At 44.9% G+C, this 16740-nt stretch overlaps 1 protein-coding gene across 1 annotated transcript in view; it reads left to right on the top strand.

The window, feature by feature from the left end:
- The window catches only part of DUS2 (dihydrouridine synthase 2), a 31939-nt gene that overhangs the window by 9755 nt on the left and 5444 nt on the right, over positions 1-16740 (top strand). Inside the window, exons 6-12 of the mRNA XM_060253705.1 lie at positions 1365-1412; positions 3023-3088; positions 4506-4576; positions 4752-4838; positions 10036-10204; positions 11588-11709; positions 15785-15928. Of these exons, the coding sequence (XP_060109688.1) occupies positions 1365-1412; positions 3023-3088; positions 4506-4576; positions 4752-4838; positions 10036-10204; positions 11588-11709; positions 15785-15928 (707 nt within the window). The remainder of the gene's footprint in view (positions 1-1364; positions 1413-3022; positions 3089-4505; positions 4577-4751; positions 4839-10035; positions 10205-11587; positions 11710-15784; positions 15929-16740) is intronic.

The raw sequence follows: 16740 nt of genomic DNA, 5'->3' as shown, positions 1-16740 counted from the left end.
AGGATTCTCTATTCTTAGTGCATTTTAGTGAAACTCCAAAACCCATGAGTCGCAGTATATCAATTCTGATTCGATTGCCTGCTGGAATTGAAGGCTTAACTGCTTTGTTTTGTCTCTGTGCAAACCATGCCAGAATTCTGTGCTTTTGTTCCAGAAGGCGAAAAATCCCAGACTCAGGAGTCCTTGAATGTTTGGTGTCAGTAACAGACTTGGAACACAGTGTCAGTTGTTGCCTCCTTTACGATAATGTTATAGAAGACCAACCAAAACTTCTTGCCTTGGAGACGTTTATTGTGAGCTGATGATACTAGTAATAGCATATTTGTTGTGCTCAGTTGAAAATGAATCTTTCTCTGAAGCTTTTGCTTTCTTGCCTTGGGTGCATCTTCGACCATTGTCAAAAGAAATCTTACATATATGGAGCAAACTGTCACCAAGTTGTTATGTTATTGGAAGCTGGATTGCTTCCATCTGGACCTGAATGGCGTCTTGTCTTCTCGATGAGAGGGTGCTGAACCTTTCCAAGCAGGCCATGAGACAGATGCTTGTGCCACAGCTTCAGCTTTTTGTCCATCTTATTTGACTTCCTGGTTGCCTGCCAAGAAATCTTTTGAGTGCCCTGGATCAAATGCATGTGGCGTCCTTTCAGGCTGCTCACTGTGTGGCTAGAGTTAGGTAGCAATGAAGTCTCTCTGTGTTCGAGTCAGTGCTCTGCTTCCATATACCTGACTGCATTATTGAGCATTTGGTCAAAGCTTGAGTTGTGTGGGGACTGCCTTGTGTCTGGGTGGGAGATCTTTGCGTAAGCCACTCTGAACTTTCCAAATAACAACATTGTTACGATGAGAATGCCTCTGGGGAACAAACAAGGCTGCCTTCCAGCACTCACAGTGACTTGTACACAAGAAGCCACCAGAATAATGGGCACATGTCTTTGCCAGGCATCATGGCAAGAGTTAGTGCTGCGGCTGGGGTAGTATGTGTTGCATGGAAGCAAAGATGCCTCCAATAAAACCTGGGGTGCTTTGAGATTTCCTATGAGGATGCTGCAGCACTTTTCTGGATAGCAGTTCTCACTCTAAGCTGAGTTAGTGTGAGCTAGCTCACAGTTTTTTAGCCTCCAACTCACACGTTTTTGTCTTAGCTCAGGAAAAATGGCCCCAGAGCAAGCTAATTTATGCAGTTGCTCACAGCTTCAGTGCCAGTAGCTCACGAAGCAGAATTTTTGCTCACAAGACTCCACAGCTTAGAGGGAGCATTGCAGATAGTGGCATTCTGCAGTGTGTTTAGCACTGGTGAATTAATGTAGGGTGTTTTTTTCCTCCCTGTCCTTTTTGTTTGTTTGTTTTTTTGGATTTTCTTAGGGAGGTATGGGAGCAGCACTGCTGTCTGATCCTGACAAAATAGAGTCCGTAAGTATTCCCTGTGTTAATATTTACTTAGCCTTGTGCCATTATTCATGGAGAATAAGCTGCTGGGGATGGAAGGCCCCCACCTTGTGGAATGGCCCACCTGTGGTGGTCCAGAAGGCCCCCATACTTCTCTCTTTCCGCAGACTGTGCAAAACAGAAATGTTCAGGTGGGCATTTTTATCAAGGAAGCAGAACGGTAATATAATGGAGGAGCGCACAGGAAGTAACTTTGCATAACATAGGCTTGTAGTCCATCACAGTGCTTGTATGTATCACCTTCCCTTTAAGGCATTGTCTTCTGACTTAGGTACCCACTCTCTGAAAGTGTTTCTGAATCATATTTAAATAAAGACATATTTAAATAGTGTTAGCAAAATTTCAGTAATGTTAACAAAAGTAGGCAAATGCATTGTGTAGAAACCTGGACCCAGGACAAGCACTGGGGTTTGGAACTGTTTCACTTTGAGCCCCTCTAGCATGGCTGATTTGCAACACAACAGCCTCAGAAATTGTAGATAGACTGTATTTACATGTGCTGGGCAGAAAAATTTCCACATAATATATAGCGTTGGCAAATTTTCCAGGTTTGTTTGTTGTTTGCATTGTCATTCAGTTCTGTAGATCCAGGTGGGCAGCTGTGTTGGTCTGAAGCCGTAGAACAAAGTTTGAGTCCAGTGGCACCTTTAAGACCAACAAAGTTTAATTCAAGGGTATGAACTTTTGTGTGCAAGCACACTTCTTCACTTTTCTTGCTGCGACTCTGGGACTCAAGCATATCAAACCATGAGACGGCAGAAATCTCCAGTTAACAGGGAAGTAAGACCATGACTACAGAACTGGACAAGGTTTGAGGGTGGGCAGACAATTTAAAAACACCTTCATTACTCTATACTCTAATTGACCATCCACCTTCTATAGGTGTGATCATTATTCTATTTTCATTCCATTGTATCTGAAGTGTGCTTGCACGTGAAAGCTCATACCTTGAATAAAACTTGGTTGGGCTTATAGGTGCCAGCGGACTCAAACTTTGTCCAGTTCTGTAGTCGTAGTCATGGCCTTATTTCACTGTTAACTGGAGATTTCTGCTGTCTTATGGTTTGATATGCTTGAGTCCTCAATGAGTCTCAGCAAGAAAGGCAGGCAAATAATAACAAATAGGGAAGGTGTCCTATGAAGAATGCAGGCTGGAGTTGTCCTGCAGGTGTGTGATTTAACTTCACATGAACATGACCTGTCGTGCTTCTCTCAGGAGGTACAGGTATCCAGCTTGTCCAGGTGGTGACTCTCTGAATGCTCAATTTAGTATAGCAGCTTCCAAGTAGATGGTAAACCAGATACCTTGACAGCTCAAGGCTTCCAAACATGAGTTGTCCAGGAGTCTCAATAGACAGTAACAGTATTCATAAGACTAGGGTCCCATTTACAAGGACTGTTCTTTAACAGAAGAGCCTTAGTGCTCTTCATGACTTGCAGAGTTCTTGCTGAGAAAGGAACTGAAGTGGGGAGGGAGCAGAGAGGCTGAACTGACCAGACAATTCAAGATGAAAAATGTTGCATACCGTTTTTGCTTGAACAGTACTCTTCCCTCCACTTCTCACTTTCCGTAGATTCTCACTGCCCTTGTCGAAGGAGTCTGTAAGCCAGTGACCTGCAAAATCCGGATCTTGCCATCAGTAAGAACATATTAAGATTTCTGAAATGTCTGAACTTGAAAAGCAAAATCATTGTGGTGTTCCTTACAAGAACATACAAATTGCTAGCTGTTTAAAAATAATTGAGTCGGAAGTGACTGAAGGAAAGCTTCCATCCTTGACAGTCTGTGTTAAAATCTCAGCAATTAAGGTTATCAAAGATAGTACATTACAATTACATGACAGTATTCACAATTCAATAGTCTTTGCCAGAAGTCATATTTGCTGCATGTGTGTTCTGTAGGCCTCCCATTTGCCTGCCTATGGCGGGGGATTACTTGCCTCCACCTCTGAGGAATTGAGGAGAGAGAGAAGAAATAGCTTCCACGTAACAGTGCTCTAGGGATTTCCCCCAGTCTCTGTGGCAAAGACCACAGAGATTAGGGGAGGAAGCCTAGAGGGTCACCTAGAAGTGCTATCACAATCTTCCCAGACTTCACCCTCCCCAGGCACTGCCTTCAGAGTCTTCCAGCATTTGCTGAAGCAATATTGGAAGCCCTATTTTAATATTAACACAGTGTACCATGCCTCTTGTTGCGGGGCAATAGCCAGCAGGGGAAGCACAGGAGTGGAACCGCCTATGGAATCTGCACCACCCCCCACCCAGTGTTCCCCAGTCTTCAGTGAAAAATGGGGTGGGGGTGCTGCAGATTCTGTAGAGGGCACCACCCCTGTGCCCCCCTTGCTGGCTACAGCCCTGCCTTGGTGTGGTTCTAGAGGTCATCTACTCAGCTGGGAAGCATGCAGAAACATAGCTACAGAGATGGGAGCAATGGCTTGACACCTTATACAGCCATCGTTGTGGGTCCTGCTGATCTTGTCCTGGTGTGCTGTGCAAAATCCTACGCTCTGTGTTGCATTTGTAAGCCTCCTATTTGCCCACCTGTGGTGCAGAATTACCTGCCTCCACCCCCCCCCCCCCCCAGTGAAGTTTCCAATATAAAATAAACAGAACTTGGAAACCAGCATTTGTAGAGTTTGAGATTGAGCAGCAGTGTAGATGTCCCAGAGGGTTGTGGAGTTTTTAAAGCTGTTTTAATTGTTTTTTGCAACCAGCTCTTCCAATTAGCATTGAACACTGCTTGCTCACAAGAGCGCAGGGCAGATGTGGCTCTCTCCAGGTGATGAGGTATGATCAGGGTTGTCCTGCTGTAGCTTGCTTGCTGCCCGTGTGCTGGACGACCTGTTGAAAAGGGACCTGGCCCACAGAACTCACTGAGCAGAGCTTGAATCCACATCCCTCAAAAGTGAAGAGTGATGATGGCTCATGTAGGGCATTGCTTTGTGACATCTGCGGCAGTGGAAGAAGCCGGCACTCCTGTGCTTCCCCACCTCCCACCACTATAACACTAACTGAAATGAAATAGAAAACTTTCCTTTTGTGCTCTCAATCCCCTAGATAGAAGAAACAATAAGTTTAGTGAAGAAGATAGAAAAGACTGGAGTTGCTGCCATTGCTGTTCATGGAAGGTAAATCACCCACCTCTGGGGAAGGGCGGAGTGAGGGAAAGGAATTTTCTCAGCCCATCTCAGCTGTTGTTCCATATCACGAGTACCCGGCTGGCTGGAATTGCCTCTGCCTTGGAGAAGAACACTCTGTGCCAGTAATCTTTTGATCTGTTTGTTTACTCTCTCCTTTGCAAAGGAAGAAAGAAGAGAGGCCTCAGCATCGTGTCCACTGCGACGTGATTAAAGCCATCTCAGAAGCCGTCTCTGTTCCGGTAATAGCCAAGTAAGTGGAAGAAAGCGTGAGCTTCTTATTTTAAGACAACCGTAGGTGGATAATGGAAAATCTGTTTGAGGGGGTGGGGAGCAAACAAAAAACTAACGGGAAGCAGTCAGCCGAATGGTTCATCCGGGAAGAACACTGTTGTGATGGAAGCTGGGGGTGGATGGGTGCTTTGTAGTCGGTACGTGAAAAAGAAAAGAGAAATCCAGATGTTGCACCAAGAAGCTGGATTCTGGGGCATCCATAAATTATGTATATTTGAAGAATTTTCTCATATTTCATGTAATTCTCCAAAATTTTACTGCTTTGCCCAAAACAAGTTTTCTTAGTTCTGGGGATGACCCAAGGAGTCCGTGTAGGGCACAGGAAACCTCCTTCTGAAGGTCATGTTAAGCCCCCTTTCTGGCTTTTGAAGTTTCAATGGTTATTTCCTGCACATATTAAAAGAATATCTGTTCTGCTCTAAGAGGCAGCAAACCTCTGAATGCCAGTGTTAGGAGGCAGCGTCAGGGGAAGGCTCGGCCTCTGTGCCCTGTTTGTTGGTCCTCCAGGGCAGCTGGAGTGCATACTGTGTGGAAAAAGGATTCTGGACTCGATGGACCATTGGTCTGAGCCAGCAAGGCTCTTATGTTCTTGAGCATGGAAGTGTAGTTTAAAAACAAAACTAGGAAGCTGAATTCTGAACCAGAGAGTCCTTTTTTAAAAAAAGTTGCTACAGATGCAGAGCCCTGGTAATGCCTAATGCCAGGTCCTTGACTGGGGGTGGGGGGTGGGAATCAAGATGTTGGTACCAGATTTAAAATACTCGCATGCTTTATTTTGTTGTTGTTTTTTGCTTGGACTCACAACTGCATATTAGAAGTGTTTGCATAAACCTGTTGGCAGCAATGAAAACACCCAGTTTGAGCAGTTTGCAGGGAAGAACACTCTGTGTTCTATTGGAGCAGCATGTTCTGGAAGTTTATGGAAGCACCAGGGGTGCATGCATTGTTAGCAAAATGCTTTTAATTAACAGCTTTTGATTTGCAAGGATTGCCCATTACTGAATTATGCTGTGGGTTGGCCTTGTCAGTCTGTTGTAGCAAAATAAAACTGAAGTCCAGTGGTACTTTAAAGGTTAATAATGTTCATTTCAGCATGAGTCCAAATGAGTGAGGTCTGACTCATGAAAGCTCATGCTAGAACAAGCGTCTTTAGTCTCTATGGTGATGCCAGATTTCTGTTAGCAGCCTGTTCAGAAGTATATTTGAAACCTAGAAGCAACTTCTTTATTTTACAAACTGTAGCACAGAGTAGCAAAATAGAGGTTTATTTAATTAGATGGCTGGGGAAGGCAATGGCAAACCACCCCGTAAAAAGTCTGCCATGAAAACGTGATGCAACATCGCCCCAGAGTCGGAAACGACTGGTGTTCGCACAGAGAACTACCTTTACCTTTTTAAAATTATGCATAGGGTAGAGAGAGTTGACAAACATAATTTTTTCTCCCAAAATACTAGAACTCAAGGGCATCCAGTGAAGCTGATGAGCAGTAGATTGAGGACGGACAAAAAGAAACACTACTTTACACAGAGTGTGATTAAAAAGTAGAATTCACTGCCATATGATGCCATGAGGGCCACAGGAATAAACAGTTTTAAAGGGACATTGGATTCATGGAGGATAAGTCTGTCAATGACTACTAGCCATAGTGGCTGAGGGGAACCTCTGCATTCAGACTAGTTGGCTGCTGCGTGAGACAGGATGCTGGACTATTGGTCTGATCCAATAGGGCTCTTCTTAATGCTCTTGTGACCAAGCATTTAAAAAGAATACCCTGCATAAAAATTTGAAGACACTTTATTTACATTTATTTACAATTTAGATTTATATACCACCCTTCTCTGCATGAATAGAACTCAGGGCGGTTAACAACAGAACTGTACAATTTAAAATCCAAAAGTTAAAAATAGGCTTTAAGAGGCTGCCTAGTCTAACCCTCTCCTGAGTGCAGGGAATGCAAAGCTAGAAAAGTTCCTACTGATAGCTGGCCAGTCTGTGATTGAATACCTCCAGAAAGAGTGTGTGGTACTCTCCCTCAGCAGTTGGCTCCATTGCAGAGCTGCTGTCTCCAGCAGGAAGGTTCTTCTAATATTCAGTTGAAACCTACCCTTCTGTAACTTAAGGCCCACTGTATCTGGTCCTGCCTTTTGGAGCATCTCTTCTGTGAGAAAGCCCTTCAGGTAACAGAGGAGGACCTTCATGTCCTTGCTTTAGTCTCCTGTCCTCCAGGCTGAACATTCCTAGCTTTTTTGGCCTTGACTTGCAGAGCTTGTTTTCTGAGTCCCCAGCCACCACCTCTGGCCTTGCAAGTCTAGGTTTCTCATCTCTGGATCTCTGCAGTGAACTTTCCCTCTTTGCATTGTTTATATGTGCCTCCTCAATTTTCACTGCTTTAGGAGATTTATTCAGTCAGGTTTGTTTATTTGGATCCTTTCCCCCCCCCCCCTCTGCTGTTAGTAATGTTTACGATTGGGCATTCAGTAGTATTCCTTTCTGGTAGCCACCCCCCCCCCCAGTCTTGTTTTCCTTTCTCTGACAGCTTAACTAGCCGTGGATTCCTGCTTAGAATTTCTCTAAAGTCTTTTGAAATAAGCCTTCCTGAAGTTCAGGGTATTCGGATCATTCTCACTTTTAGCTTTCTCTGGGATTTATAATTCCAGCATTATGTGATTGCTTTCTCCAAAGTTCTGGTTACTTCCATCTTTCACCTACTTTCACCCAGCCTTCCTTAATGGTTAGGGTAAAGTCAAGGGTAACAGAGTCCCTTGTTCCATCCTCCACCTTCTGAAGGAGGAAGCAGTCAGCAAGGAACATCGGGAATTCATTGGACATTTTGTGCTTAGTTCCATGCTTGTCTCCCAACCGGTAGTTGAAACTGGGTTGACTCAAGCAGTACAGCAAGCCTAGCTGTCATCCTGCTGTGCTGCCCCCGCAGGGTCTAAGGCAGGCTGCCAATTCAGTGCCTCCGTGGCCCACCCTGGGCCTCCTGGTTGATGGTGTGAATTGGGGCCGCTGCTTTCTTTGCCACTCCAGCAAAGTTCAGGATGAACTGAAGGTACAGTGCTTGCCTCTGCAGGCCACCGTAGCGGAGTGGAAGAACAACTCCTCCTCTGGTGAGGAGAGGTTGCTTGGCTCACTGTGCATGGTGGACTGTCCTTGAATTGGTCTTGATTAGTACTTGGATAGGAGATCACCAAGGAACATTGGGTTTGCTAGGCAGAGGAAGCCAATGGCAAACCACCTCTGCTCAGCTCTTGCCCTGAAAGCCTGATTAACTGGAACTTCATGGAGTTTCTGTAAACTGGTTATGACTCGATGGCACACAGTTTTTGTTTTTATTATTGCTAACTCTTCTTCCTTGTAATTCTTCCTTTGACACAGTTGTACTTTGTGTCAAGAAAGTATTGTCCACATTCTTTGCTTGGTATGGCTGTCTGAAGCAGACTCCCAACCACAATATTCTTTTTCTTTCTTTTTTATTATCCACATGCTCTCAGCAGGGCCGCCATGTTCCACCATCATGGACATCTGTGTAGGTGTATGCACGTTCGACCTATAATATTTAAATCCCCCTCCTTTGCTCTTCCATCTCTTGTTTTCTAATATTATCCTTCAGTTACTTCGTTCAAACTATGGGATCTTCCAGCCAAATTTCAGTAGCACTTTATGATTTACTTTTTATCTTTTCCCTTGCTCTGGTTTGCAACAGGTTAGCAATTTCATAATCAGTACTGTTCATCAAGCACCAATTGCCCGAGAGAATGGGTATTGTTGGTATTGCAACAAATATTGGGGTTGGGTGAGTTAATGAACCTTCACACTACGTTCCTTTGATCCAAATTGGGTGGGGGGGGGAGACACGCAGTATACGATAACATTGCCAGGATTTCCAAAGGACAGAACAATCTGTTGGCTTTTTTTACTCTTATGCTATTAAGATACATTTGATCTGTTGTGGCATTTAAACTGTTTATCTTTCCCTTCATTTTGTTTGTCAGTGATGTGCCATTCATTCATCTTTTCTTGTTCTCCACTGACACGAGTCCCCTTCTTCCTCCTCTACACACTGTCATGAGACAACTGAAATAGCAAGGCATAGTTGGTAGCACTTTTGAAAGCTGTTATTACATGACAGCTCTCTTCCGAATGCTGCAATAGTAGGGATAAGTAGAGTGGACTTGTGCATGTCGATAAACACTGAACTGAGTGCTCGGTGACATGCCTAGTGAATAGAAGCTCTGCTCCAACAATTTGTTTTCTCATGTCACTATATAATTATAGACACTGGCTCCCAAACGCTTTGAAAGGACAGTAAAAAAGTTAAAAGCAAGTAGCAGAATAATTCAAACAAAGTCCCTTTGCCACATCTGTGGAAGTATGTATGTAAAGTTCTTGGTGTTTCACCTCCCCAAAAAAGTGATCAAACCACTGTGCATTTTTCTCTTTGTTCTGTTGTGGTCTTATTTGCTTTAGACTTTTTTTGTTCTCTTCTCTCCTTTCTTGTATTTCCCTGGCATCCCACCAGATTGTGGAAACAGGCTAGGCTCTCTTCCCACTGTGGTCTGCATTTTCATCATACTATGTTGTCCTAAGCAGAGTTATAGCCTTCTAAGTCAGTTAGAGCCAGTGGTCTTAGAAGGGGGTCAGTCCACTTAGGATAGTACTGTCTTTAGCACTTGTCTTTGCATTTATCAGTTCCTCTGGCCTGATTCCCAGAAGACCTGAACTGTTATCACCCATTTAGTTTGCTTTCTTTTTTGGGTAAATTATATTTTCTCTTTTTATTTTATAAGCTTTAGGGAGTGGGTTGAATCTGAGGTCATTTTAGGGAACGAGCAAATCGGATTCAGGAGAGGTTGATAAACCTTTAGATCACTCTCTGTTTTTGACGCAACTAGCCAATAAATACACAGCTAACATGTAATACTGTGGACAGATAGGTGCTGTTGTTTAACACAACTGAATGAGTCACACATTTTAATGGCAAGCAGCGCTCACTGTTGTCCTCTGCGTGACTTTTGCTTATGCACAAAACACTCAGCAATCCTTTTGCATGTCCGGTGCATAAATGCACATGCATCCCCTATGTGTTTTGAGTGCAGCTGCTGGTTTTGTGCCTTGCCCATGCTGAGGACAACGATTCTGGTGCTCTTTTCAGTGGAGGCTCCCATGACTTCATCAAAGACTATTCCGATCTGGGGACCTTCCAACAAGCAACAGCAGCATCTTCTGTGATGGTGGCTCGCGCAGCAATGTGGAACCCCTCCATCTTCCAGAAGGAAGGATCCCAGCCCCTGAACGAAGTTGTACAGGAATACATCAAATACGTATGCTTTGAGATTCTCTGTTTTTTCAAGTCTTTCACAGTTGCAGTGACCTGAAATCCACAGAAGGTGTTATATTCACCCTTGATTCCAAACTTAATAGGAACAGACTTGGGATAATCCTACAAATAAGACCTCTCTGCCTGAGTTGCTGCCAGTTGTAGTGCCAGGCAAGAGGGACCAAGTGTCTGGCTTCTTAGGGTGGAGGGGAGGCTGTGACAGAGCATCTCCTTTGCATGCATACAGTCCCAGGTTCAGTCTCTGGTGTTTCCTGTTAAGTACTGGGAGAGATGTTTCTCTCTTTGAGACTCTGGAGAGTTGCTGCCAGATAATTACTTCTGGGCAAGAGGGCCAGGTGGTCTGACTTGGTATAAGGCAACTTCATATCTTCATTTCTTCAGACTCTTGTCTAGCACTTGGAGGAATAAGAACATAAGAGAAGCCACGTTGAATCAGGCCACTGGCCCATCCAGGCCAACCATCTGCATCACAACACTGGCCAAAACCCAGGTGCCATCAGGAAGTCCACCAGTGGGGCCAGAACTCTAGAAGTCTTCCCACTGTTGCCCCCCAAGCACCAAGAATACAGAGCATCACTGCCCCAGACAGAGAGTTCCAACAATACCCTGTGGCTAATAGCCACTTGTGGACCTCTGCTCCATATGTTTATCTAATCCCCTCTTCAAGCTTTCTATGCTTGTAGCCACCACCATTTCCTGCAGCAGTGAATTCCACATCTTAATTATTCTTTGAATGGAGTAGAATTCAATCTTTTTCTTTTTTTCTTAAAAATCAAAATGGGTTTGTGTCAGGGATTTAGAAATGAACATCTGAACAAGCCCTATGTTAGTTGGCTTACATGCCTTTTACATATTAGATCAAAGTGGGCAGCCGTGTTCATCTGAAGCAATAGAACAAAGTTAGAGTCCATTGGCACCTTTAAGACCAACAAAGTTTTATTCATGGTATAGCTTTTATGGACTCTTAACTTTGTTCTTTTACATATTAGGTTACGCAGAGAGAGAGTACTAGTGATCCCATTGTATAAATCAGTGGGACTCATTGCATCTTGTGGAGAACCACGTTCCCAATTACCACCTACCAAAAGAACCACATGACTACTGTATGCCCTGTGCACCATTCTGCCAAACATACACATACAATAGATATAACTATTAATGTTAAATATGTCATTGGAACCTTTGAAATTATCAGAGTACCTCCAAGCATATATGGTTTTTCTCTCTTCACCACTGCTGAACCTTACCCAGCCCTCATGTGAGTGTCCTTGGTGTAAATGAACAAGATTGAGTGGTATGGGCAAATCCTCACAATACTTCAGTACTTTCTTCCTTAAATTGTTGTTTCTTGTTTGTTTCCCATCAGGCAGTGCGGTATGATAACCACTACACCAACACAAAGTACTGCTTGTGCCAAATGTTAAGGGAGCAGCTAGAAAATGCACAAGGAAAGAAGTTGCATGCAGCACAGTCCATGCAGGAAATATGGTAGGGATTGTTCCATTCAAGAGAAATGTCTAAATTCTGCCAATGTAATGTATCCAAGGAAAGGGGCCGGGGTCCTTCTGGAAGTTCAAGGGGTAAAGGTGGTTCTTTGAAATGCAGTGGTTGTGTTTCCTATAAAAATAGCTATTTCATTTTCTGTTTTGGAAGACTCTTAGATGATTAAGAAACCAACTATTTACATTTAATCAAAGTTTTAAATTAGTTACATTTATCATATTGCAGAACTTAAAAAACATTTTTTCATGTTCCTGAAGGAAAGGGAGAGTTGCTATGTTTGAAGTTTATATGCTTGCCTCTTCATCTAGAAAAAGTCCTCCAAGAGGGGTTATTGTGCACATACAAAGATGCATTTTGATCTTCATCGTGGTCTCTGTGCAGTCCCACATATGGGTTTATCCGCAGGATCGAGCCCATCTCGGAGAATTCAAAGCAGTCCTAAAGCGTTATTTTTGGCGCGTCTTTCCCCTCGTCCCGGGGAGGGGGCAGCGACTGCGCATGCCCAGACGAGGGGGAGGCGGCCAACCCACTCAGTTTCTTCTTTACCGCCGTCCGGAAAACACCTATCTCGCTGATCTCCCGCTTCATTGCAGTCCTCTCTGATCTACCCGTTCCTGATCTACGTTCTTCTTCTTCGATTCCTCTTCTCTTCATTCTGGTATCGTTAAAAAAAAAAAAACTTTCTCTTTACTTCTTTTCGGCCCCTCTTCCCCCCCCCCTCTCTTTCCGGGCGGATGGAAGGGAAGGGAAGAGAAAAAATTACCTTTAAGAAGTGCGCTCGCTGTTCGGCAAAACTTCCATCTACCGACGGGCATTCTCTCTGCCTTTTCTGCCTCGGGGAGGCTCACCGTACTGACTCGTGTGCGCACTGCAGCCAGTTCGGCAAGCAGGCGAGAAAAAACCGCGCGGCAAGACTCAGAAGCCATCTGCTAGAGTCTTCCCTACACCCCAATATGGCGCAGGCCGCGACCTCGCAATCATCGCCGTCTTCCCTACTCCTACAGGGAACGACTCAGCCGGTTGCTTCCGTGGCTCAGATTCCCAGCAAGCATAAATCCGGTAAACACCACAAGAAGTCTGACGACTCCAAGAAACGGCATCGCACCGAGTCGATCCCGAGGGACCCTTCGACTTCGACTCCGAAGGACTCCTCGAATTCGAAGTCGCCCAAGAAGCAAAAATTGGCTCATAAGACTCTCGAACCTGACGGCGCGATTCGACCACCTCTCGAATCCGTCGTCATAATTAGGCCTCCTATATTTAGGCCACCTACGCCTCGACCCTCCATGACGGCTGGCGCCTCGGCTTCGACGGCTGTCGCCTCGGCTTCGACATCCTCCTCGACTCCGGCCATCACGCCACTGGAAATTGTACGCATAGATTCTAGATCACCATCGGTGCACGAGTCACCTCCAGACCAAATCCTAGGTACCGAGTCCCTGACTTCGACCAAGAGCCAGCATCCAATTCCTCTCCTTCTGCTGTCTCACGGACTCTTTCTCCGCCTCCCGCAGACTCAGGACCTCCTCTCTCAACAGAGGGGCAGGGTTCTTCATCACAACCCTACTCTCCTCCGTCTTACAGCATGGAGAATCAATTTCTAACTTTCTCACCGGAGGTTCGTCATATCATCCTCAATGCTAGGAAACCAGCCACTAGAAAGGCCTATAACCTCAAGTGGAAGCGTTTCTCTAAGTATGCAGCATTACATTCCTTTCTACCTGAGGCGGCAAATATTAATCAAATTCTAACCTACACCCTGACGCTCTCCAAAGCTGGTCTCTCTCACTCCTCTCTGAAAGTGCACTTGGCAGCTATTTCGGCATTCCATCCTCGCATCGACGGCTCCACTGTATTCTTGCACTCCGCTACTAAGGCTTTCCTGAAGGGAATTTTCCACCTTCACCCTCCAATTCGCAAAATACAACCTGCTTGGAGCCTATCCTTGGTCCTCAGTCAGCTAATGAAGCCACCATTTGAGCCAATGGGTTCCATCTCCTTAAGCCTTTTGACATGGAAGACTGCCCTTTTAGTTGCCGTAACCACTGGCAAACGAGCTAGCGACATTTGCGCTTTCAGGTCAGACCCCCCGTACACTATTTTTCACTATGACAAGGTGGTGCTGCGCCCTGATCCTGCCTTCTTACCTAAGGTCGTTTCGCCTTTCCACCTTGGGAAACCGTCCGTCTTGCCTGCGTTCTTCCAGAACCCTACAGACACGGCCCAACGCACTCTGCATCATTTGGACGTACGCAGAGCTCTGGCCTTCTACATTGACAGGACTAAACAGTTCCGACAGGACAATAGACTCTTTGTCTCTTATGCTACCCATAATCAGGGTACCAAAATTTCAACTCAAAGATTCTCCAAGTGGATTACCTCCACGATATCTTTATGCTATGAACTGGCTAAACAGCCCGTACCTGAGCACTTGCGAGCTCACTCTACCAGAGCTGTCGCAACCTCAACAGCCTTCTGTAAGGGCGTTCCGATGGAGGACATCTGCGCTGCCGCGGTCTGGTCGTCCCCATCCACCTTCGCCTCGCACTACGCTCTTGACGTTCGTGCCCGGCGTGACACATCCTTTGGGCAGGCTGTGCTGAGGTCAATCTTCGACTAAGTCATCTGCGGACTTGTGAGGACAAATTCATTTTACCTATTCTACTCTAACTTACAGATCTCTTTTTTACAGATCCAGCACCCGCCTCCTGCAAGGTAGCTTGCCAGTCACCCATATGTGGGACTGCACAGAGACCACGATGAAGATGGACAGGTTTCTTACCTGTAACTGATGATCTTCGAGTGGTCATCTGTGCAGTCACACATACCCACCCAGCCTTCCCCGCTGCTGGACTATCACATCATTTTATCTTGTACACCTACCCGGCGGCGGGAAGAAACTGAGTGGGTTGGCCGCCTCCCCCTCGTCTGGGCATGCGCAGTCGCTGCCCCCTCCCCGGGACGAGGGGAAAGACGCGCCAAAAATAACGCTTTAGGATTGCTTTGAATTCTCCGAGATGGGCTCGATCCTGCGGATAAACCCATATGTGTGACTGCACAGATGACCACTCGAAGATCATCAGTTACAGGTAAGAAACCTGTCCTTTTGTTAAATGTACTAGTTACCTCTCATTGCTTGAAAGCAATGGAATTTGGAAATGCTCTAATACCAGAGTACCTTGAAATTCCACAAGGCCATTATGAAAATCAGAATGTTAAAAGCACTGTGATTAATTTCAGAAGTGTTTTTCTTTTTTTTTGCCTGGTTGTATCCTGAATGGCAAACTACTAGCCAGCTTTGAAAATAAGATTTTGACAGGAAGTCTGTTGCAGTCGGGGTGGGGGCTGCTCTCTGTATGGCCTGCCCAGTTGCAAGGCCTTCCTGAGCCCTGGTGTCTTTGCTAGTTCAGTCTCAACTGTTTTGGAGCAGTAGATAGTAATCTGCAGTTACAAGTGAAAAGGTTGAATCTGCAGTTTAGATACGTTTATGAGCATGTGCAAGCATTTCAGCCTCTGCATCAGGGTTTCTTCCCAGCCTTTCTTTCCCCACCACAGTTTTAGAAACTCTCTCTGGAGGTGTCCTGGGATGGGGGTGGGAGGGCGGGAGTGGCTTCTTTGTTTGTGTTTACTATAATGTTACAGTTCTGATGGTAGTCATTTTGACATCCTGTATTCTGTAGATCTCAAAAGCTGGCAGATTGTATGGGTTTTTGAGAGGGGCAGAATTACCTTGATTTGTGGGAGGTTTGGTTTGTGGGCCAGGCTGGTACACCAGAAAATGCTTTATTTTATCCCAGAGAAGCATGTCTGTCTCATTCAGCAAATGAGATGCAACTGCTATCTAGTGGTCAGCAACAGCATAGCATCTTGCAGAGAGTTTGTCCTGGCTTGTTCGTCAGCATGGTTCAAAGGTTGGGGAAATTTTGGGGGAAGAGATGAAGAGTGGGAGGGGAGTTTCAGTTAACACAATCTTTAATATCACTGTTACCTGGTATAATTTTCCCGTCTGTGATTGAACCTTAATTGAATTTTTTTGGGGGGGGGTGTTGTCTTTAATTAGTGAAGTATTTGAAATGAGCAGTTTTTACAAAGAAACATCAGCTCTCCTAGAGGCCAAGAAAGTTTCATTAGAAACAAAGGACCAAGATGAAGATGACCAGATAGAAGACACAGATGTCATAAAGATGGCAGTCAAATTTCACAAGTAAGAGAAAAAGATCCTGTTCCCTGTGCTGCTTTTGTGTTTTCAGAGAGACACTCTGATGTCAAGCCGAGGGTCCGGAGGTCCAGAGTGAATTCCCCTTTCATGAATGCTGGAGATCCATAGTGAAGTTAATGCCTATATATATATATATATATTCACTTTCTATATATAGGGTTGAACCCAGCCAGTTTTCTCACTTAATCTCTCTTGATTCCTCTCCTTATTATAGCCTCCATTTCACTACCCCATAGCCTTTTAGGATGGTCACAGCATATTTGTGACATCATTTTTCACCAGTGGAAAGTTGGTTGGGTGCAATTTATATACTTAAAAACCCCAGCAAGAGAAATGTAGCATCATAGTGAAACTAATTTTGTTTGTATGATACAGAGATAGTGGCTATTGTATAAACACAGTTTCCAGGAGTCTGCAAAAGCTGGTCAGGGGGAGGTGGATGTGCTTCCAGTTGACCATCTATATTTTTATATACTTTCAAAATATGTGCCTATATCTTCTTTCCTTTTTTTTTTTGTATTCGTTTGTGTTTTCCGTGTGACTGTATGAGCATGTGTGCACCTGGAAGTCATGGTGACCTCTGGTGATTAATCCCTACTGGGGGCATGGATGATATTCAGAGAGGTGGCTGAATAAATCCTGCTCCTGCCTCCCAGCTCTTGTATTCCAAGGAGGCGTCCCATCCAAGTACTTGCCAGGGTCAGCCCTTCTTAGCTTCCAAGGTCTGACAAGATCAGGCTTGTCTGAGCTATCCAGATCAGGGCCTTCTTGTGTCTTGATTCATAAAAGGCTGGATG

Source organism: Heteronotia binoei, chromosome 14, assembly GCF_032191835.1.
Source record: "Heteronotia binoei isolate CCM8104 ecotype False Entrance Well chromosome 14, APGP_CSIRO_Hbin_v1, whole genome shotgun sequence".
NCBI lineage: Eukaryota > Metazoa > Chordata > Lepidosauria > Squamata > Gekkonidae > Heteronotia > Heteronotia binoei.
Note: the sequence above shows the minus strand (reverse complement) of the source record. Positions and strands in the feature narration are given on the sequence as shown.